The 23,467-nt window shown below is 42.2% G+C and overlaps 2 protein-coding genes across 7 annotated transcripts in view; both read right to left on the reverse strand.

Moving 5' to 3' along the window:
- spag9a (sperm associated antigen 9a) overlaps positions 1–14,241 on the reverse strand; it is a 29,305-nt gene extending 15,064 nt beyond the window's left edge. For 2 of the 6 annotated variants that reach the window (XM_061846043.1, XM_061846042.1), the window contains exons 1-13: positions 13,737–14,241; positions 9,456–9,576; positions 7,742–7,812; positions 7,548–7,636; positions 7,266–7,419; positions 5,500–5,586; positions 2,895–3,030; positions 2,697–2,790; positions 2,486–2,607; positions 1,328–1,339; positions 502–559; positions 222–374; positions 92–143 (exon numbers count right to left, since the gene is read on the reverse strand). In XM_061846043.1, the coding sequence (XP_061702027.1) occupies positions 92–143; positions 222–374; positions 502–559; positions 1,328–1,339; positions 2,486–2,607; positions 2,697–2,790; positions 2,895–3,030; positions 5,500–5,586; positions 7,266–7,419; positions 7,548–7,636; positions 7,742–7,812; positions 9,456–9,576; positions 13,737–14,036 (1,449 nt within the window). In that variant the 5' untranslated portion in view covers positions 14,037–14,241. The remainder of the gene's footprint in view (positions 1–91; positions 144–221; positions 375–501; positions 560–1,327; positions 1,340–2,485; positions 2,608–2,696; positions 2,791–2,894; positions 3,031–5,499; positions 5,587–7,265; positions 7,420–7,547; positions 7,637–7,741; positions 7,813–9,455; positions 9,577–13,736) is intronic. The other 4 variants (XM_061846045.1, XM_061846044.1, XM_061846046.1 and 1 more) reach the window with 3 other exon arrangements.
- Positions 14,242–15,316: 1,075 nt separating this feature from the next.
- si:ch211-202h22.9 (uncharacterized protein LOC559480 homolog) lies at positions 15,317–22,006 on the reverse strand. Its single transcript, XM_061847344.1, has 5 exons — positions 21,841–22,006; positions 20,576–20,727; positions 16,779–16,793; positions 15,788–15,932; positions 15,317–15,714 (listed from the first exon to the last, which is right to left on the reverse strand). Exons 2-5 carry the CDS (start codon positions 20,709–20,711, stop codon positions 15,609–15,611), a joined length of 402 nt encoding a protein of 133 aa, XP_061703328.1. The 5' UTR covers positions 20,712–20,727; positions 21,841–22,006; the 3' UTR covers positions 15,317–15,608.
- Positions 22,007–23,467: the final 1,461 nt, after the last annotated feature.

Consider the following 23,467-nt stretch of genomic DNA (forward strand, 5'->3'; position numbering starts at 1 on the left):
CGAGTGTTTATAGAGACGCGCTAATGTCTTAAGTCCAAGGTTCAGCTTCACGAGGGCCCAACAAAAGTGTCCACACAGACACATCACTCACATCTTCCTCTTCTTTTGTTTTCTGCAGCACCTCCTCCATCTCGAGTCGCACTCTGTAGATCATCATTCAGATTTCAGACGGACGATATCAAAAAGTCTTCCGATCAAAAACGGCGCTAGCCGAGGCTTACTTTTTGAGCTCTTCCTCCAACTCTCGGTATTTGTCCTCCATCTTTGTCTTGGCCTGCTGCACGGCCTCCAGCTCGCCCTGAAGCATCTCCTTCTCACAACTCAGCTCGTCCACTTTCAATATCAAGTCTTTATTCACCACGTTCAGGGCATTCCTGCAGCGGAGGGTGAGAGTCAAAAAATGCAAAAGGACGGAACCAGTAATTGGGCATCAAACAGAACAAGACACATGGTCTCAGCAAAAATGTTAAAAAAATTATAATGCTTTTATTAATAACATACTTTCTCTCAAGCAGTTGCGAGTTCTCCTGAATGAGATTTTCCACTTCCCGGCCCATACCTGACAAAAATAAACAGGCACGTTGGAATATTTTTTTCCTTTTTCTTTAACACAATTTCACAGCAAGCTTGGTTAACTATTCTAGCACTACGAAGGGTTAAAGAAAACACACTCAGACAAAACTAAATGCATGAATAGTCAAATATTTGCCATTTGTCATTAGAAGCTTTCGCAAAACTAGAAGCGGCAAACACACAGCAACGCGTCACATGACTGGCAGGCAGAAAGGATGGATAGAGCAGGTGAGGTCTTACCAATCAAACTAAGGTCTGAGAAAACCATGCAATCCCAGCCAGGTGGAAAGAATAAGGAGGAGAGAGAGAAAAAAAAAGAAATGCAGATATACTGTGAGACACCGGAATGATTGAAATGATGACGTTTAGCTGCTGACTCCACAAGCAAATATAAGGAGATGCTGATGTGTCCGCATAAGGCTAAGTTACATTTGCATCAAAAGAAAGGAACAAAAATTAAGTGAAAAGATTTCAAAGCTGTACAAAACAAAAGTTAGACCACCTTTTTATGATTCATTGGTATAAAAAGTGATTCAAAGGAAACCCAATGCTTCCGTGCCAAGCGTCAGATTGGCTTGAATAAATCAATCACAATTTGACAGCTGAGAAGCGCTAAAGCTAAGACAGCTGCTGCATGAAATAATAATGAGCGCAACACTCCGAGGTGCCGCCGTGGTGCATTTGCAGGAGGTGAAGTTTGAGGACAGGACAAATAAAATGGCCGGCTAGGGAAAGGTTTTGAGGTCATACACACCCGAGTACTCCACTGGGTTTTATGGACAAAAGCAGGGGAGGATGAAACATGGAGGAAAAAGAGAGGTGATGTTAACACAGGGAGGTGGATAAGTGTGCTGAGAACTGTTGGACCGATGCCAGCGGTGGAAAAAAATAACTGCAGCAAACAGCAAGTACTGCCGCATATTTCAAACTAATTTTACAATTACGTTATTAGCTCATGTCATGTTACAAATGTGTAAATATTGGACATTTTTTGTGGTCAGTAAACGTGTACAGTCTATTAACAATATTACAAAGTCTGCCTTTAAAAATATAATCATACGTTTAGAAACAGGTACAGTATACATAACAATGTGTTTAAAAAATGCAGTGGGATTTGCTGAGGGTGAGATTACAGAGCAGCGATACTGCAATTAATTTTAATTACCGTAATTTCTGGCCTACAAGCCGCGACTTTTTTCACACACTTTCAACCCAGCGGTTTATGCGGTGATGCGGCTAATTTGTGCATTTTTTCTAACAGCCGCAAGGGGGGCACTCGAGCGGAAAAGGTAAGAGTGAGACCGGTGGAATATATGTGACGAGGAAGTGACTTTTACCGGAACCTGTTAGCGGTGCGCTAGCGTTAGCGGTGTGCTAGCGTGTTCCTGCTGTGTGACTTGCGTTTCTCAGTGATATTTACTGGTAAGTTTTATTTTAACCAGCCATGTTAGCGTTACAGCGGCGCTCGCGTTAGCGTGAAACTCTTTCTGTGTACAGTCTTTCTTTGTAAATATCTCGTGTTTCAATGTGGCTTTCGATGTGGGACTTTTACACAGCTGCGGTGTATGTATGTACCAAAGGGTGTTTCCTTTACAAATATACTCAGTGAGGCTTGTAACCAAGTCCACTGCGTAGGCCAGGAATTAAGGTACATGTTCTAGTGGCCCATCCCATTCCAATTTTACACAACGTGTGTGTGTGTGTGTATAAAACATTCTCCTTCCATGATAAAAAAAATACAAAGGTCTGGAGGAGCAAGAGACAACAAACATTAGTATCCATGCTGAAATTCTTTGTGTAAAAATCAATATTTCATATAATTAATTTTCCATACGTTCCACGCAAATACACTTACGCACAGTCTTGACAGGTTTACAGCGACACAGTTTCAAAGCATCAAGCTGGAACTCACCCAGCAGGTCGGCACCTTCGTCCACATCCCCGATGAGGCCTGTGCCTGCGGACGACAGCTCTTCAAACAAAGAGTCTGTGTTGCGGTCAAACGCCATATTCTCGATGCCTTTGGTCGGAGTGCTAGAAAAATGATCCGCGAAGGAAGAGAATGTTTGCCGGCTGGTGAAAATGAGTTTCAGCGACTCTCAAGTGGACGTTGTTTGTACTACCTGCATCCCTTGTAGCCAGTCAGATCCATGTCCAGCTCAGGTGTGGACTCAATTATGTCCTGGACATCTGAACTGTCTTCATTATCAGGTAAACCTAACCGAATCACGAGTCATACAGTAAGTAGATAGACCTACTTTGGTAACTGAAAAAAACATTTAAAAACTACTGTATCTTGTCACAAATAGAAGGTCTTTTACCAACTGATACAGATCTGGTCCCTGGTGCAGCTTGCACCTCTGTGCTCTTACAGTTCCCATCTTCCCTCCCAATTTCTGAGGCAGTTGTGGACATCGGCGTGGCCGACTTGGAGCCGGTGAAGTCCGACATCTCATCCTGTAAAGAAAGGCGGGGAATTTTATGAGCCAAATACACAAGATATGTCCAAACTGCAGTCGAGGATCTCAGTTGTACCAATCAAAACAAAACACTCAAACAGAAACTGTTAACTCACAAGACACAATAGTAGAAAAGAAAAGTGAATGAATAAATTGCCTAACATGCAACACAGTTGTGTCGAAACGTCATCTGTGGAAGGATACGGGACTTGGCTGTTATGGTATGTGGCTTGAGGATCCACATAAGACATGACTGAATATCTCCTCGCATTGTGGTTTTAATCACGGCTTGGAACGTCTACTTGCTAATGTTTGAATTGGACGTAGACTAACGAGGGAACAAGCCCAATTAAATTCTAAAATGTGAGATTGAAACAAGAAAGATTTGTTTGTCAAAAGAAGGCTAATGGAACCACATTAAGGTAGGTTTACATTATGCACCCGGCGGGCACGGCAATCACATTTCATGGCATCTTGGACAAAAAGAGATGAGCATGAGCCAGGTTGAGCAAACATGGCGTGCCGTGACTGCCATGACTGTGGTAGCCCACATTTTTAAACGGTCCAAAAACAATTGGTGGTGATGTGCAACCTTGTCAGCCCCAGTAAAATGAGGCAAACGCCAAAGAAGGTGGGTACCTCCCTGGCATCTTGGGGTCCTTTCAACTTGTGTCATCTTCTAGCACATTTGCTGCACACTTTGTCCAGTTTGACCACAGGTTTCACCAAGCTCGGGTCTCTTGTAACCATTTTGCCACATTTATAACTCCAGATCCCAGCTTGAGAACTTTTACAGGCCCTACATTATACTGGACATTGCACTTTACTACAGTCTGAGATGGCACACGCAGTCTGGAACGAGGCAGACCGGTGTGACGGTCTGAGCGCTCCCGATGCTAAAAAGTCTCCTTGTGATTAATGCGCATACGTGTATATTTCGTAAACCTCCGGCCAGTCTGTGCCATTCGACAACTTGTCGCCGAGTGTTCATTTTGCTATGGACGTCTCAGAAAGACGAACACAGAACACATACATTTATATATTTATATCTTTTTATCAACTTTTGTTTTAAGGTTAGTTTAGGATTAGGTTACAATGTATGTTAACTCCCTCTATGTAGAAGAAGGGGAACTATGAGACCCGGGGGATTTCCCAGGAAGCGTCTACTACGTACCCAGAGTTCCCCTGTTAGTAATTCATGCTCATTAATCACAAGGAGACTTTTCAGCACGGGGGAGCGCTCAGATCATCACATCGGGCCCGGCGGAAGAGCTTCATTCAAATTTGGCTTGGCCACAAACCTGCACCAAAGCTCCTCGGCATCTATGATTCATCTGTAGAATGTCTTGACAGAACATGAAAATTGTGAGCTACCCAATTAGAACGGAAAGTTACTGGCATCCATGGTAGACTAAGATCTGTGGTAGGACACCAAGACTTTGCCACTTCGCTCGAAAGCCCATCATCACTCATACAATTATAGACTATGGGGAAACTTAGCAAGGCGGGTAAAAAAAAAATGGCCCAAATCCCAGGAGACACTACTTCTCCTGCACTGCCGAGCCCACTGGGGACATAATATAAACCAAGCATTAGACAACGCCGCAGAGGATCTTAAAATCAAATGGAGGAAAGCCTTAGTCATATGAAAAATGTAGGAGATGTTTTACAGAATTTTAAGTGTAAAATGGCTCCTAGCTTTATTACTTAGATGGCAGCATAACCCTGATTGAAGCCAATTCTTTGTAGTAAACGTTGGTTATTGATGTCAATAAACCAGGGGAAAAAAAACATTCACTTTTTGTTGGACTAGCGCTCAGGAATGCAAAGAATAAAGATTTTGACCACAGAGGGAAAACAATGAGCAAGCTTCTACATAGCTTCACAATCAGCTTTACACCAACCACTTAAATGACAAAAACACAACCAAGTTACACTGAGTTTAGCACACATCACAAACAAAAGACACACGAGATCCAAAACAACACAAATCTACAACTAAAATGAGTATAATAGGAATAGTTATACAGCACAACTATGATACACGACATTCAATAAATAAATTAGTGTTCTATTGTCAAATACGAGATTTCATACATGACTAACCTGCAAAAAGAAAGAAAAATACCAAAAGGCAAAAGTAGCTACACTATCATGCAGCTTTAATTGAAATGAAGAAATAAATCGCACCCAGATGCAAGCACATTGTTCTCCACGTTAACAGACAAACAATTTGCATATTTCCAACGCCAAATTTCCCAGGCAAACGGCACAACGTGTTTGCATGGGGCACAATTGAGAACATTCAATGCCGCCTAAAAGCGCAAAGAGTGAACATCTACGACAGCCAACACGCACACACACACACACACACACACACACACACACGCACACACAAAGTGGCCCCCCCCTGCAGAAGATACGGGGTGTCGCTCCGCCACCCACCGCCCGACATTCATTCAACTACCTTGCAGTTGTCAGCCAGTGAATTCCCCCAAGTAGGGTCTTGCGCACTCTTACCCCCACTTTCCTTTGGGGGGCTGGCGAAGTCCTGCTGCTTGGGGGGGAGAGTAAGATTGAAGCTCAATGTCTGCGTTCGGCAGAAATGCAAACACCCCCAAAGCAAGTGTGCATGTCTGTCAAGTGAACAAGCGGGTTTTTGTTGAAAGTACAAGGCACAAAAACCAAATAGCGGTGCCTTGATTTATGACTAATTTGTTCCACGGCCATGCTCAGAACTCAAATCACTTGTGTCACAAATCAACTTTCCCCATTGAAATGAATGGAAATGTTATTAATTTGTTCTAGGCCCATCAAAAAAAACAGAAAGATCCCCGTATTTTAAAATATACCTACAAAAAGAACAATAGGTAACGTAAAGAAATAAAGTTTTGATGGAATTAAATTAAGACATAAGTTTGAACTTGTATATTTGTATGTTTTGTCTTTAAATGGAGTGAGCTCAGGACACCGGGAGAACAAAAGGGATAGAAGTAAATCAAGGGTCTCCTTCCGTCTCTCGTCTCTTATTGTCAGTTCAAAAAAATTATAATATATTATATAATACATATTGGCGGCACTTTGGATATCCTGGTAATGCATTGGCCTCACAGTTCTGAGGACCCGTGTTCGATCCCGATCCCAGCCCCGCCTGTGTGGAGTTTGCATGTTCTCCCCGTGCCTGTGTGGGTTTTCTCCGGGCACTCCGATTTCCTCCCACATCTCAAAAACATGCAACATTAACTGGACACGATAAATTGCCCCTAGGTGTGATTGTGACTGCAGCTGTTTGTCTCTGTGTGCCATGCGATTGGATGGCAACCAGTTCAGGGTGTAACCCGCCTCCTGCCCGTTGACAGCTCGTGAGGATAAGTGGCAAAGAAAATGGATGGATGGATATTACATATTAAATTTGTTTACAAATTTGAATTCAAATAAAAGATCACATTTGACTACTGTTTATATATTTGGTTTCAAAATATACTGTGTAACCTACCTTGTCCAACGTAAATAAATCCACGTATGACACAAATATAATTGAACAGGTTTTAAATTTACAAAGAGGCTTTCGTGTAACCCGCATTGTTTTCGTTGATGAGATCTCGATTGCCTAGCAGCATAATCTCACCCTTTCATAACGCTTCCATCCTTGTTGACCTATCATAAAATTGTGCGCATTTCAAAGCTTACTGGGAGTTCAAAAGGCCAAGGCGCAACAGGGAGTGCGCTGCTGTGCTCATTACATAAGGGACTATTATATTCCAGCGAGTATGCCTCTTCATCAGCAGTTGGCTGCCAGCCATACAGAGGCAAAACTCCCATCATGCACCGCAGCAGAGCGGGTGTCCCAGTTGTAATAAAACGCGGAAGAGGGATGAAATAAGCTTGCCCCAACCACGGCCCCTTAAGAGTTCACTTCGGGGTATCTCACAAACGGATTATGACGTTTGCACATCAGTGTGCTTTATGCACTCATGAGACTGGTTTGCATATTCATGGGAGCCTTAAAAGAGGATGTCTGGAAACAGAGACTTCTTTGTCAGGAGCCTACTTAAACACACGAGCATGAGCACACCTTATCAAAGGCTCTCTTATTTATTTTTTTTGATGACCCAAAGCCAAGACTCTAAAGGAAGAATAGCCAGAATGTGTCGTCCGCCATCAATTGACTTCAATACGACGTTTGTACTCGGAGTGGCGTGGAAATGTGTGCGTGTCGTCCACGGCACCCACCTGGAGGCTGCTAGTGGACCGGGTTTGGGAGTTTGCGTCGGTGAACCGCCAGGCCTCCGCGCTCGGTGTCACTGCACGGGTCTGGGAATCCGGAATTAGCACAGACCCGCCGCCGGATGTTGGAAAGATGCCCAAAGAAAGGGGACGCTCCCTCCTGCAGAGGAAGAAGAGAGACTTTCAGTACCATGCAGAGTGGCAAGATGTTTAATTTTGACCACATTCTTGATTAATACAATAAATAAATAAAGTGAACTGGGAGTGAACATAAAAATGCTGACTTACCGGACTCGGCCGATACCGCTCAACTCTGTAGTCTCACCACCCTGCTGCATTTTGATACGCTCAACATGCTCCATGTAATTATGGATCATCTAAAAGGGACAGAGCAAACGACACAGACACCAAGTTAGAAATGACATTGAAAGATGTTTTTGTTTTGCACCCCCCTACCCTCATTCCTTTCCCACTTCCTGTACCTCTGTGTGCCTCTGGTGGAGGGAGTTGTATTCCTTCTTGAGGTCTACCTCTCGCTCTTCTAACCTGCCGACTAAGAAAACAAAAAAACGACAAAAAAAAAAAAAATGACATCAACCCAGTTAGTCAACTTGGATCACGGATGAGAGTTTGTCGTATTTTCACCCATATTGTTATGGTACAGCGTTATGCCAAAATTCAATAAATCTTTTCGTTTTTCCCCTCAAAATACGACTTCTCACGATGGTGACATGAACATCCAACCAGATGTAGCCTGAGCACGACTGTAAAAAAGGAATGTGTGAAGATGGTAAATATAAGATAGTCATGTTTGGAAAAATCATAAAAAAAAAAAAAAGGTATTATTCTTGTACGAACAAAGTACTGAGCAAAGACTGTGAATACTTTCAGTATGTACGCGGGATCTTGATTTTAATTTCAAATAATAACATAAAATATAATAACATCCATCAATTTTCTTCACCGCTTATCCTCACGAGGGTCGTGGGGAGTGCTGGAGCCTATCCCAGCTGTCAACGGGCAGGAAGCGGGGTACACGCTGAACTGGTCGCCAGCCAATCGCAGGGCACATAGAGACAAACAGCTGCACACACAAACATATCTAGGGGCAATTTAGTGTCCAATTAATATTGAAAATAATAAATAATATTTTAAAATATATTTTTAATTTTTTTCACCCCATTGTTACTTTGAAGTTATGTGTATAATTTTCAGGGAAATAAAATAATAATAATTTTTGAAATAAGGCTGTGACATACAATGTGAAGTTGCGGCATGGTAGACAAGACATTGCATGTCTGCCTGCCAGTTGTGAGGCTGAGCGTTCTATAATATTATTTGATATTATAAAAATAGATGGGATTTTCCTCATGGTAATCCTCAACATAAAGTGATAAAAAAAATTACCTAATCCAATAAGCACATGCCGGATTTATCCAAAGCTTTGCGGAGATGGGCTGCAAAACGCAGTTAATTTTGTGCCGCTATCATGACTCATCGAATTCAAGGAGACCCATCATGGATTGAAGAGCTACGTACAAAGAAGAGGGTCTGTTCAAAATCATTTTGTGTGCACACAAATGCTCACTGAAGCATTTATGGGAGGAGACGCCGCATCTCAGAGGCACTCGGGCCGTCTTGAGCTGTGACGATTGCGAGAGATGAGGAGTAACAGCTATGACTCAACAAATAAAAAGAATAAACTGTTGCTGTAATTATAAGACAATTTATGGCCTTTCACTTCCAGAACCAAAGGGGCCGTTTCTTTTTTATTTCTATGATCAAACTTAACACTGAGTTCCAGTCCATTTGGTCTACAACTACCTCATCTGACCCAAATTTGCCATGCAGGACCGGACACTTAACTGTTACTAGCATTTGTGAATCAAGGGTGTGAGAACACTTTTCAATACTATAAAATATCCCTTAATCCACCAACAAGAAAGCCGGTGAACGATGCGGCGCCGCATTAGGATGGGAATAACATAAATCCTATAATCCAATTACACAGGCTCCCCAAAACGTGCAAGGAAGTCGGTGTCTGTGTGTGTTTTCTGCACGTGTGTGCATGTGTGCGTCACGTGTAAAAATAAAGAATAGCTATTTCTTTAATATATACATCATTGGTGTTAATTATAACAAAGAATGACATAAAGGAAGCCATTTGTGCATCTGAGTGCGCATAATGCTGCTTACTCTGGTCGGCGTGGTTCTTGATCTTGAGTTCCAGTTGCCGCGAGTGGGACTCCATTCTGTCCACATGGTTCTGCAGGTCCTTCTTCTCCTGTTCGTGCGTGTCCTCAAACTCAATGAACTTCTACTCACAGACACAGACGGGCGGCAGGATTAGACCCGGCAGCGACGCATCAGGTCACTGGTTTTCGGACCGCTAGTTACCGGTTACTGCAATATTAGCTAATTGTATGAAAATATAAGAAAGCAACAGGTAGTGTGACCGAGCGGTCCAAGGCGCTGGATTTAGGGTCCGGTCTCTCAGGAGGCGTGGGTTCAAGTCCCACCACTGCCATATTCAGCTGTTTGTCTGGCGACCAGTTCAGGGTGTACCCAGTTGACAGCTGGGATAGGCTACAGCACTCCCCGCAACCCTTGTGGGAATAAGCGGCTAAGAAAATGGATGGATGGATGTAAGAAACCACCATATCTCACTTGAACTGGACTACAAACTGAAAAAAAAATGTCATTACACCACACTCAACACCCACCGCATGAGTGTGTACCGCACTAAAATGTTTTAATTACCCACCATTTAAACACGAGTGAGCTAATAAAAAAAAAATGTCCAAGAACTCCCAATTGTCCGTTTACAACTGTTGTCTTTGCTTTTGCAAAAATCCTCCTCATAACTTGTGAGTCACACATCCTGTAGAACGCATGTTGCAGGGTGCAAAGTAATTTTCTGATTTACAAATGGAAAATAACCACAAGGTTATATCAGCATGTTGTTTGCTGATAAGCGATGTTTAGTCAGTAGGAAACATTTGAATATTCCTAACCACATTGTCGTGATCAGATTAAACATGAAAGACTTTGAACAATAAACGCCAAAGTGCAATGATTAATTGACAGATAGTTCATCAGTAAGACAAGTAATACTGTACGTCAATACATAGTGTAACGCGTATTTCTTAGCTAAAATGTGACCACACACTCACAATATTGGGCCGTCCACTACACTTCTTTAAAAATTTAAGGCAGGAAAAAGGGAAACGCGAGTTGTGATGGGGAAGGGGGGGGTTCCCTTTTTGTTACTTCTGTACAATGAATCACATGACCTGGAAGTAATATCCTGCCCGCTCCAAACTACGGTTGTCCTCCGTGGAGCCCCACAGCCTCCTTTTCCTCTTCCGTTGCGATGCCGCGTCTTACATCTAATATGCGGATATATTTTAATACTGACCGCTCAAGATGCACTTTTACACAACACCGACCATGTCTGGATGTCACACTGCGTCAGTGTCATTGTTGCTCCGGTTCAAAAGCCCCCCCGAGTCGAGAAGTTAGCTGTGGCAGACGGTCCGAGTCGCATTGTATCGCCTGTCACATGGGGAAGTGAGCCAGCAGGGGCGTATTCACACATTTCTGAAGGACTGTTACTAACTTCACCTCAGACTTTCTTCGTATACTAAAATAATAAACCTTCATTTTTTCATTCAAATATAAAATAGTGCAATATATCATAATATAAAGCGCTTTCTAACCGTGTGTTATCATTTAACCCAGACCTACTACAATTGTTGATGGAATAGTGTAGTTTTGTCTGTAAGGTTACATTTTTTAGTTCCATTGCAAACAATTACAATATCATGAAAAATATAACTTATTTCAATAGTTTAATTAGAAAAATTGGAACGCAATAATCCATTATTTATGATATTCTTATTTATCGACATGCATCCGTATAGAGCTCATGCACCTACGTCACCGAAATCACGTGACTGGCCATTATGCCGGTCAAGCAAAGCATTGTTCAATGCTAAGTCGGTTGGAGACGACACGAAAATATGTTTCCCAGAGTTTTGTCTGACGGCGTTAAACATTTAGAAGGTGATAATAAACGAAGGTACGTGGAAAAATCAGAGACACTTGGCATAGATGACCCATTTTTAATGAGGAAGTTGATGTTTTTTCGCCGATAAGAAATTGGACTGTTAACCCGCTTCTGCTTGTCTTGGACATCTGGATTACCATAAACCGTGACCGACGGTTTATTTTCTTTTTTAAATACGCATTGGACTCATTTGAGAACAATGCACATTTAAAAAAAAAAAAAAAAAAACGTCTGTCGGGGAGAGGTTTACCGAGCGGCCGCAGCACGCTTCCGTGTACGTTGGAGACGACATTCAGTCCTTTCTTTTTTTAACGCATTGTTCTCAAATGAGACACCTTGGCATTATAAATACTTCTTGGGAATTTGAGATCGAGAAAAATAATTCCTACCTGAAATTAAGTGATCACTACACAGGCGTGTGTATTTGGTTGGGCACCATCCATCACGTTTAATTGCTGAAATCCATTGATATTTTCTGGTCTTTTCAGCTGGTATTCCATAGAATGAATGTCTGTCTTGTCTGTTGTAACAACCAACAGCACAACAAGTCTCGGCCATTGTGAATATTCAGCTCTTTTTGACCGGCAATATGGCGCCGTGAAAATGGTGACGTCACGTGCATGAACTCTATAGGTTGGATGCAACACAGCTGTAATCCAATACTGGTACTTTCTTTTTTTTTTGTAGCACACGGCAAGCAAACAGTTCAAGGTTTTATTTCCTACAACTGCCAATAACTTCTGCAATAGTTCTTCACATTAGCAGTGATATTAATATGTGGCCCACAGGCCAACATTTAGTAGAATTACATATTGTCGTATTGTTACCACTAAAACAGACTGCACGTTTTGGTCTCCCCTCTGCATGTAGCAGACGGATTTTGTCAAATGATTTCTTTTCCTGTTGGAAGAATAAGAAAAGGATACTTCCTGTTTGGTTTCTGGGATCTACTGAGTCTCCTTATTGTAATGGTCCAGTTATGTAATATAGAGCGCCTTGAGATAAAATGTCCCTTGGTATTAATCGAAACAGCACGAATTTCATTGACGAACTTGACTTAATTTGTCAGGAAGATTGACACAGGATTGTATTAACACACATTTTGACCAAAGAGTAATTTTTCAAGAAAAACGTTTTTTTTTTCCTATCGTGGACATTCCTTCACATCCACCCCCAACAGTTTACAAAAACATCGTTTAAATTGTTCATGATTAACTATAATACTCTTGGCAACTGTGCAATAATGTTATACATATCAAATTTGCACAATGAATATTAACATACACCCTGTACTCTACACTGCTTGTCGTATTGTTCAAGCCTCTTCATTTGTAATCATTGTTGAAATATGACTCATATGACAAACACTCTTGACTACACATTTTTTTTTCCAGTGCACATGTACAAACTGCATGATTTTACAGCAGCTTACAGGAATAAAATTTTTGGAATGATTGGCCTGCTTCATTTTGACGACCACGTTACTGTATTTTATCCAACCATTTTCTTCACCGCTTATCCTCACGGGGGTCGCAGGGAGTGCTGAAGCCTATCCCACCTGTCAACGAGCAGGAGGCGGGTTACACCCTGAACCGGATGCCAGCCAATTGCAGGGCACATGGAGACCAACAGCCCCACTCACAATCACACCTAGGGGCAATTTAGAGTGTCCAATTAATGTTGCATGTTTTTGGAAATGTGGGAGGAAACCGCAGCGCCCGGAGAGAACATGCAAACTCCACGTAGGCAGGTCCGGGATTGAACCCGGGACCTCAGAACTGTGACTCCAACGCTTTACCGGCTGAGCCCACCGTGCCACCCTATTGTATTTTACTTTTTGGCAATTTTGATGATACTTGGGAGTATTTGTTGAGGTGTTATTGCAGGTGTGAAAAGTAAGAACTGCCACCTTTATCTATAACTTAATTGGGTAACGATCGATTCGAATGGGAAATTTGATTTTGGTGGTTTTTATTTTTTTTTACCGACGGTCTCCCTTGGCCTAATTGAAATAATCGCGAATTTTAGTGGACTTGACAGCCCCCTTTCCCCACCCTCGGGTGCAACTCTCTCGGGGATGGCCTAAAGTGCTGAGTCACAGCGGTCCAGGTCTCGGGGGGGGGGGGGTGTTCTGACATGGTGCGTTCACTGACTTGAAGGCGACGAACAGGTGCATTCGTTGGTGATATTATTGTGGGCAAGTCCCCACGCGACGCACACTTTATACCGAGCGCGGTTAGCATGGTGACATTAGCATGACACTGTTTTGTTGACACGCGCCGCAAGCAAAGTCAGCTTGACGCCCGCCCAGTCAAGTCCATGTCATCAACAGACAAACTAAAGAGCGAAATAAATGTTGTTGGTTTTTTTTTTTGCTTCAAAATGATGTGTGCGTCTTTGTTGCTCACCTCCTCCGCGTGTTTCCTGAGCGCTTTCTCGCGCTCGTACTGGGTGATGAGCTGCTCGTTGTCCTCCTTGAGCAGCTCCAGCTCCACTTCGTGCTCCTGGTTCTCCGCGAAAACCGAGTCGAGGTTTTCCAGGACGGCCACCACCAGCGGCATGAGCTCCTTCACCACGTCCTCGTCGTACTTTCCGATGAGCCTCTCGAACTCGCGGTAGATGGAGTTAGCCAGGCCCGACACCCGCTCGGACATCATCGCTGATGTCCCCGGGTCGTCCTGGTACACAACTCCGTCTTCCAGCTCCATCTTTATTTTATTTTATTTTTTATTTTTTTTTTTGCTGGTTTGTTTAGTCCTCTCCGCTTTATCCAAAATAAGAACGTTGGTTCTGTCAATTTCCCAGACACATTTACCCGCTTGTTGGAAGAAGTGGAGGCGCCGAGACCATTACTCGACCGGACCCGTTACGATGCAGGAGACGACGTGGAGCTCTTCCTCTTTTTCTTTTCCTTTTTTTCTCTCCCTCTTTTCCCATGGTGCCTTCAGGAGCTACTCCAGAAGCTTCGCTTTTCCACAATCCATGAAAAAGGGAACATAAGGGAGAATACGCTATACACCCCATTCCCCCACGCTGTAAACATCACATCATTCGTCCACAAAATTATACACGAATTTAACTTTCGTTTAGGTGTCATTTATTAGAAATATGTGTGACTAAAATTGGAACACGTGTTGAGAGTGAATCATTTTTAATGTCCGTGAATGTTGAGCTCTATATGGGGGGGAGGAAGGTGGCTTCTTCTCCTCGAATGTGTTCCTATTTTCCAAACAAAAAAAGTGTCGATCACGTTCACGCTGCACATACTATTTCCTGAGGTCATTGAATGCACCATTACAACAACCGAGTTGTTGACCCGATCACGCTATGACGTCACGGCTATGCCAGGAACAGACTTGTCTCGTTTATACATATATTCGAAGTCAGTGATTTCCAACCTTTATAGATCCAAGGCACATATTTTACAATTGAAAAATCACACGGCGCACCAACAAAAGTAAATGTCACCAAAAATGGATGGATTAATTACTGTATGTACTTCCTGCCATCTAATAGAAGAGGATTTTGTCATTGTGCCTCACTGGCATGAATGGATCAATAAATATACATTATTTCTTGGAAATAAATGTATTTTTTAGCAATTACATAAAATTGGATAACTTCCCACGGCACACCTGAATAGCGCTCATAGCACACTAATGTACCCCGGCACACTGTTTAGGAATCACTGTTCTAAGTTCTTTATATTGAAATTTGTCGGTGTATTTTTTTTTTTTAATTCTGCCATAATGATTTTCTTTAAGTTAGTGTAACTGAACTGAAATTTCGGTTTGTGTAGCTTCTTTTATTTTTATATTTTGGGTGTGGGTTTCATTCATCGTTGTACTGCCAAATATTTTACGTTGTCCACTTGAAGAAGTTACGTCAGTTATGGATATTCTGCAGGATAATAACTTCTTCGAGAAAAACTGAGAGTTTTTCACATCTCATTTTCATTCTGTACTGTTTTCGGTTTCAGAAATGCGGTAGCATTTGTAAATTATAATCACGTGTGTGTTTATTTCAGTTTTTACAACATGATAGCATTGTGAAAGTAGTCTTCCAGAGAGACAATGCACATTATCATCGAATGATTATTCTTCACTTACATGTTTCATTTTCTTCCACTGACTGATCAATAATGTATTCTTGTCATCTGCCATGCAACATTCACACATCACAATGCACAGAAGATCTGAGCTTTTGCAAGGTTTACTCTGTCAAATTCATTCTCTGCTGGAAATGCCGTCATCAGCATCCAATCCCCGATCCGGGGCGACTTAAAGTCGCTTGTAAACGTAGATGAGGTTTTGGCAGGATGGACAGTGATGCTCCACATCCTGGCAGGAGTCCAGACAGAATGGTATACAGCAGCAGAGCCAACATCTGATGCAGGAACAGAAAAAAGTAAACCACTATCTTTTGGAGTCGTTACCTTTTGTGTGTTTCTTCTCTTTACCCAAAGATGGTGAGGCCTCCGCAGATGGCCCAGGCCAACAAGCCTGATTTGTGCTCTGTCCGGGTGACCACAGTCCGCTGACAGTGGGAGCACAGGGCTTGTCCAGCGGTATCTTGCAGGGCAGGTGTTACCACCATCTGTGTCACTGAAGTTGAGGAAAGCACACGGTTAGCATGTCATCTCAACCCAGCTGAAATGCTCTGGCATAGCCTCACGGGTCTGCTTTCTTTCTCCTCCCTGTCCTGTGGAAGTGAACGCTACATTCTACTGGCGTGAAAACACGAGAACTGTTGATATGGTTTTAGTTTCATTCATTCTTGTACAGTAATTTCAGTAATCTTCTCCTTATTTTGAACAACTTGAAGTCAGGACAGGGAAACGTGTGAGAGTAAAGTTGTAATTTTAAAATTCACCTTTGAAAGTCCATCCATCCATTTTCTTTATTGCTCATCCTCACGAGGGTCACGGGGAGTGCTGGAGCCTATCCCAGCTGTCAACGGACAGGAGGCGGGGTACACCCTGAACTGGTTGCCAGCCAATCGCAGGGAACATAGAGACCAACAGCCGCACTCACAATCACACAATTCAGTGTCCAATTAATGTTGCATGTTTTTGGGATGTGGGAGGAAACCAGAGCGCCTGGAGAAAACCCACACAAACACGTGGAGAACATGCAAACTGCACACAGGCGGGGCTGGGATCGAACCCGGGTTCTCAGAACTGTGAGGCCAACACTTTACCAGATGATCCGACGTGCCTCCACATTTGAAAGTCATTTTTAAAAAGTGAATTTTATTGCAACTTCATCTAAAAAAAAAAAAAAAAAGAAACGACTTTATTTGCGTAACACCACAATGTTTTTCTTTGGGAAAGCAACATTTTATTCACATAATCTTACCAACTTTTCATTGAAAAAAATGTTGTTGTAAACACAACATTTTTCTAGATAAAAGACCGGACCTGTGCAACTTTTGTGTACGTATTAGCTCACCTGTGGTCGTCGGACCTGGTTCCGAAGTGAGGGCACCATATGGCAGATGAAAAAAACAAGAAAACAACACAGCATGTTTGTTAATTTGATTCAACTCGATTGTTCTTGCATAAAACAAATAAGAGTTGCATGAGCGGACTTGGATCAGTGGTGAGCTGTCTTGGCCAACAGGACTTTTTCTCCTGGATGAAGCACTAACCTACATTTACAATACAAATTCATATATTTGGTCCAAGAAATTGTTTGCACACTGTACATTCCCAGCATTCTATTCCCGTTATTCCGTAGCATTTCACTTAGCTGCAATGCTTCCAGTACATATCTACGGATGTTCGATTTTCATTTGCCCAATCGGATTTCCTTCTCTTTGTGTTGCCATGTCAGTAGAATCTGCCCAGGGCATAGCTTTGGATGATTGTAAAATGAGTTTTTTTTTTAATGATTGAGGCTTGAAAGAATAATGCAAAATCAAGTCTACTATTTGGCTACTTTGCCGTACTCAGAAGACCAACATGACAACAGCTATAGAGCTCGCGCACGTGACGTCGCCATTTCCACGCCGCCATATTGCCGGTCAAAACGAGCTGCTCGACAGTGTGGTGGACATTGAACCGCAGCAGAATATACACAATGCCCAAAACCTGTTGTGCTGTTGTCACAACAGACAAAACAGATATTCAGAGATCATTCTGTGGAATACCAGCTGAAAAGACGAGAAAATATCGATGGACTTCAGCAATTAAATGTGATGGATGGTCCCCAAACAAATACACACGACTGTGTAGCAAACACTTCACTTCATGTAGGAATTATTCTTCTTAATCTCAAATTACCAAAAAGTATTAATAAAGCCAAGTTGGCTCATTTGTGAACAATGCGTTAAAAAAAAAAAAAACATACAGACACAGGAAGTCGTCTCCAAGGTACACGGAAGCGTGTTGCGACCACTCGATAATCTTTGGTAAACCTCTCCCCAACAGATCCCTTTTTTTTTTTTTATATACATTGTTCTCAAATGAGTCCAATGCGTATTTAAAAAAAAAGAAAATAAACTGTCAGTTACACAGAGGTTTATGTCGGTTAATGTGTGGCCGGAACACGCTTGGTGTACAGAGGAGCCGACTACGTCTTGTTTTTTTTAACGCATGGTTCTCAAATAAGCAAACTTGGCATTATAAGTAGTTCTTGGGAAACACTACGGAGGAGCCAACTCGCTTGTTCTCTTTTTTTTTTTTTAGTTAATGAATGCAAGTTTGTGTAAAACCAGGGGTCATTCATTTAAATATTGGTATTTGTGTTGAATACTAGCTGAAAAAATCGATGGATTCCAGGAAAGGTTAACATGTGGCCGAACACACTTCTGCATTCACGAGCCATCAAAACCATCACTATGTGAGTTTTATTCCTGATGAGAACAGATCCAGCAACCAAGTATTCATATGCGTCCAGACTTTTATACGCTTTCCAACTTTTCCGTGTAAATCTCGACGACTTACTCACCAGATCCATGCGTATATCCTGTTGTCCAAGACAAGCAAAAGCGGAACAGTCCAATTTCTTATCGGCGAACACATCAATTGCGGCATTAAATACGGTCCTCTATGCCGAGTTTATCTAATTTTTCCACGTATCCTTGTTTATTTTCACGTTCTAAATGTCTGACGGTGTCGGACAAGACTCTGGGCATCATGCTAGAAGATAAATTTACGTGTATTTCGTGCATGTACGTCACCGAAGTCACGTGACTGCCCACATTGACGGTCTTGCAAAGCATTCTTCAATGCTAAGTCGGTTGGAGACGACACGAAAATGTCTTAGAGCACGACGCCCAGAGTTGTGTCCGATACCGTTAAACATTTAGAAGGTGATAATAAACGAAAGTACGTGGAAAAATGAGAAACACTTGGTGTAGAGGACCCAAATTTAATGCAGAAGTCGATGTTTTCGACGATAAAAAAGTGGACTGTTGACCCGCTTCCACTTTTCTTGGACAACTGGATCTACACATGGATCTGCTGAGTAAGTCGTCGAGATTTACACGGAAGAGTTTAAAAGCGTAGAAAACTCTGGACGCATACAAATACTTCGATGCTGGATCTGTTCTCAATCAGGAATAAATCCCACATAGTGATGGAGCTCACATTTTTTCAATACAAATACCAATATTTGAATATTTTTTACACAAACTTGCATTAATTTACGATGATTGGGAAAAAAAAGACAGTGAGTCGGCTCCTCTGTAAATGAAGCCTGTTGTGGCCACACGTTCACCAACGTAAACCTCTGTGTGACTGGCGGTTTATTTTCTTTTTTTAAATACACATTGGACTCATTTGAGAACAATGCATATTTTTAAAAAAAGTCTATCGGGGAGAGGTTTAGCTAAGTCTCACAGAGTTTTGTCTGATACCGTTAAAGATTTAGAAGGTGATAATAAACAAAGGTACATGGAAAAATGAGAGACACTTGCATTTGGGACCCGTATTTAATGCTGAATTCGATGTTTCGCCGATAAGAAATTGGACTGTTAACCCGCTTCTGCTTGTCTTGGACAACTGGATTACCATAAACCGTGACCGACGGTTTATTTTCTTTTTTTAAAATACGCATTGGGAGTCATTTGAGAACAATGCCTATTAAAAAAAAAAAAAAAGTCTGTTGGGGAGAGGTTTACCAAAGTTTAACATGAGGCCACAACACGCTTCCATGTACGTTAGAGATGACTCCCTGTCGTTTTTTTTTTTTGTTTGTTTGTTTTTTTTTTTAAAGCATTCTTCTCAAATGAGCCAACTTGGCATTATAAGTACTTCTTGGGAATTTGAGATTGAGAAGAATAATTCCAACCTGAAATGAAGTGATTGCTACACAGGCGTGTGTATTTGGTTGGGCACAAGGGATCGCAACCGGTTACAAATAACCGGTTATAACCGTTTTTAGATTTTTTAAAACCGAAACCGTAATCGGACTTTCAAAATCGGTTAAAATTTACAATCATTTCTTCCGGTTCCGGTACTCCACATTGCGCTATTTTTTCAATATCATTTCCACTTTTTTCAAGTTTCGCTGTTAGAGTAAAGTTGGACTCAAAAGAACATTCAGTTAAATCAAAGAAACATCTAACATGGCATCGAGGAAACGCTCCAAAGTATAGGAGTACTTTACAAGAAGTTGTAGCGCCGGAGAAAAAGGAGCCGGAGGCGGAGTGTCGGACACAGGAACAAAACTTGTTTTATTGGCAGACATCAAAACACTACTCGCAAAACGGGCGGAACTCTGTGAACTCGTCACTGCGGAAGAGCAACAACAAAAACAGTCTGTGGGGAAGCCTGCACCCCAACTCGAGCTCCCGCGGGTGAATTATGTAAACACCACATAAACCAGTTTTAAAACAGGTTAATTGTTTTTTTGCTACAGGTGTTCGGTGAAAACCGGTTATGACAGTAAGCATTTTTGTGCGATCCCTATTGGGCACCATCCATCACGTTTAATTGCCGAAATCCATCGATATTTTCTTGTCTTTTCAGCTAGTATTCTATGGAACAGGAGGCACCAACGCGGTGCCCGCGGGCAAACGGTAGCCTGTGAGGATCATATTAGGCGCCCGTGAGCTCCTTGAATATCTTTCTCGTTTGTTGTGACAAACAGCACAACAGGTCGCTGGTATTGTAAATATTCTCCTCCGGTTCAATGTCGAGCACCTCTTTTTGACCAGCAATATGGCGCCGTGAAAATGGTGACGTCACGTGCGCAAGCTCTGTAGGAAGTTAAGACATTTTAGACGGGCGGCATCCACAGACCTCCTTGGTATCCAATCGGTGGGGGTCCTGCATTAGGGGACGGGTACAACACAGGCGGGGGCGCTGGACCCCCGTAGGTCATGGGTGGGCCAGGGTAGGGTGGAGCTGATTCTTGTCCAGGGTATCCTTTTTCCATTGTGAGAAGTCCTTCACTAGATGGGAAATATACTGCTTTTTTTTTTTTTTTAGCAAACTGGAGAGTAAACAGCCAGGTGGACGATCAAAACATTGCAAGCGCTCCAGCTAATGCGTGGCTGTGGGCCCCTCCCAGGGAACAAAAGCGCAACGTTATCAAAGACATGAATGATTGTTTTTTGACATGTGTTAGCAGGAGTGGGTTAGCCCACAGATGTACTGTGCAGTCAATATTTGCTGTTCTAGTTATCGCAATGGCAATTCAGAGGAAAATGCCACGGCAACCTAACGAGACAATTAAGTGTAAGTGACACTTTGGTCTTTTGCAAGAATCCCCCTCAATTGTCATTAATCCAACTCTCATTTCACATACAAAACCTGGGAACTTTGAAACTGTGTGAACCTGTCGAATGAAACTAAACTTCCGTGTTTTGATGTTTCACTGGAGGTTTTACTTCCACATTGTGATCGTACTCTTTAGCCCCTTAGTGTAAATTGAGCGTTTCATGCTTGATGGTGAAGTTCAAATGACGTGACCAAATAATTGCGGTTCTCGCAGAGTCCATGGTCCAGGAATCGTGGAGCCGCAGCACTTCATCTTATCAATAATTTGATTGCGAGGGAGAAGCGGGGCTCGTGCTTAAAAGCTGGGATCATGTTGCAGAGCGCCGGTCAGGATCCCGTCGCGCTCCGACCGTTGATCATCGCGTGTATTCCCAGCCATTCTCGGCCAGCCATCCTAAATCTCACCGTGAACCTATACTAAAACATTTAAAGAAGCAGAAGCCGCTCGAGCGCTCTTGCGGACCGCAGTCTTGCGCGGGTGCCTCACCCTGTTTTGTACAATATGGCAGTGAGATGACTTCTTATCTGTTCAAGTGACCTTACGTAATACACAAATAATAAAACATTGCTCACCAGGTAAAATAATACCGTTTCACTTGACGTCAGCTCTACTTTGGGGTGAAATATTGGCAAAATATCAGCAAAATCAACATTCAAATGTCATACCAATACAACAGATTTGCATAACACCATAACAAGGGCTGCTTTAAATTTCTTTCAATATGTGATAAAATCCCTATATACAGTATATACAGTACATGTACACACACATACAATTTACCTACCTGTGGCTTTTCACCAGCAAAGAGCAAGAAGAACCTTCCTCGCCGGACCCGCTTGACACTGAATGAGTTTGGAGACGAGAGGACAAAATTAATATGCGCAAGGCGGTTATAAATTTGGCATTTCACCATATAGATAAGACTACAGAGAGTGTATAGTCTCATGTGCTTCAATTTTTTATCTTTGGAAAAAAAACAAGTCCCTCCCATCGTCTCCACCCAGCCTCCCACGTGACTGCATACTTCAGAGAAAAAAAAAAATCTAATTATAACTGTCGATACACTTGGCATCAATATCGACGAATGGCAGGGAGCAGACGTTTTGTTTTGTTTTTTGTTTTTATTTCCGCAATGAAGAAGAAATAGACAGTTGAACTTGGTCATTATCAATTTTCGTCCAAAATCATGGAATACAGTACCTATGAATACTTATCATGGCAATTTAAAGTGTTTTTCTACTGGATTGATTGATGTAATCCTAACCCTATATGCCAGAACAAATATTATGATTACAAACTAAAGCCAACATTGTATCATTAAGTGGCGACTTCAGAGATGACATCGATTCTTCAATCCCGATAGCTCATTTGTTACCATGTACGGCGGATGAAGAAGCACACGCCTGTTTGCACTTGGAGTAAATAGCACTGGAATGCCCTACAGCATTTTATATTACATTTGTAAGTACATCATCATTTACCCCGGCTCTACAAGTGCATATGAGTAAAACATACCGTTTGAATGAAATAACTTTGACAAATTCCGCTCATCCCTGTGATGACTCTTTAAAAAAGAAAAATGGCCTTGGGTCTCCTGAACATTCCTGTGACACACGCATTTCGCATCGCGTGACACAAGACCGCATGACCGTCACACGTCACATGTCACAAGTCCTGTGAGAACCGTTTGTCAGCGCCTCAGCAACCTCACAATAAGATTCATGACAGACAAAAATACTCAAATACAGTAATCCCTCTCTACTTCACGGATCACCTATCGCGGCTTCAGTGCATCGCGGATTTCCGGACACCACCCCCCACAAAAAAAAAAAAAAAAAAAGATGGATCGCTACCTACTAATGCGTCATCACCGGCACGACAACATAGACCATCCATCCATCCATCCATCCATTTTCTTTGCCGCTTATCCTCACGAGGGTCGCGGTGAGTGCTGGAGCCTATCCCAGCTGTCAACGGGCAGTAGGCGGGGTACATTTTGACCTGGTTGCCAGCCAATCGCAGGGCACATAGAGAGAAACAGCCGTACTCACAATCACACCTAGGGGCAATTTAGAGTGTCCAATTAATGTAGCATGTTTTTGGGATGTGGGAGGAAACCGGAGTGCCCGGAGGAAACCCACGCAGGCAGGTCTGGGATTGAACCCAGGACCTCAGAACTCCGAGGCTAACGCTTTACCATCTGATCCACCATGCCACTGACATAGACCAATGAAGCAAAAATAAAAAAATACAAAATTTTAAAATCGCCAGCATACATTAGTACAGTACTGTACTGTATATTACTGGGGGAGGCAACAACAACATGGACCAATGAAGCAAAAAAAAAAAATATATATATATATATATATATATATATATATATATAAAATGTAAATAAATAAATACATTTT

Source organism: Syngnathoides biaculeatus, chromosome 16, assembly GCF_019802595.1.
Source record: "Syngnathoides biaculeatus isolate LvHL_M chromosome 16, ASM1980259v1, whole genome shotgun sequence".
Classification (NCBI taxonomy): Eukaryota; Metazoa; Chordata; class Actinopteri; order Syngnathiformes; family Syngnathidae; genus Syngnathoides; species Syngnathoides biaculeatus.

Excerpts from the sequence above, each read along its gene's own strand:
- si:ch211-202h22.9 (XM_061847344.1), bottom strand. The coding sequence starts at position 20,711 with ATGGAAAAAGGATACCCTGGACAAGAATCAGCTCCACCCTACCCTGGC. Across the intron at positions 15,715-15,787 it reads GGAGGCCTCACCATCTTTGG|ATGTTGGCTCTGCTGCTGTA; the intron begins GTAAAGAGAAGA and ends TTCCTGCATCAG.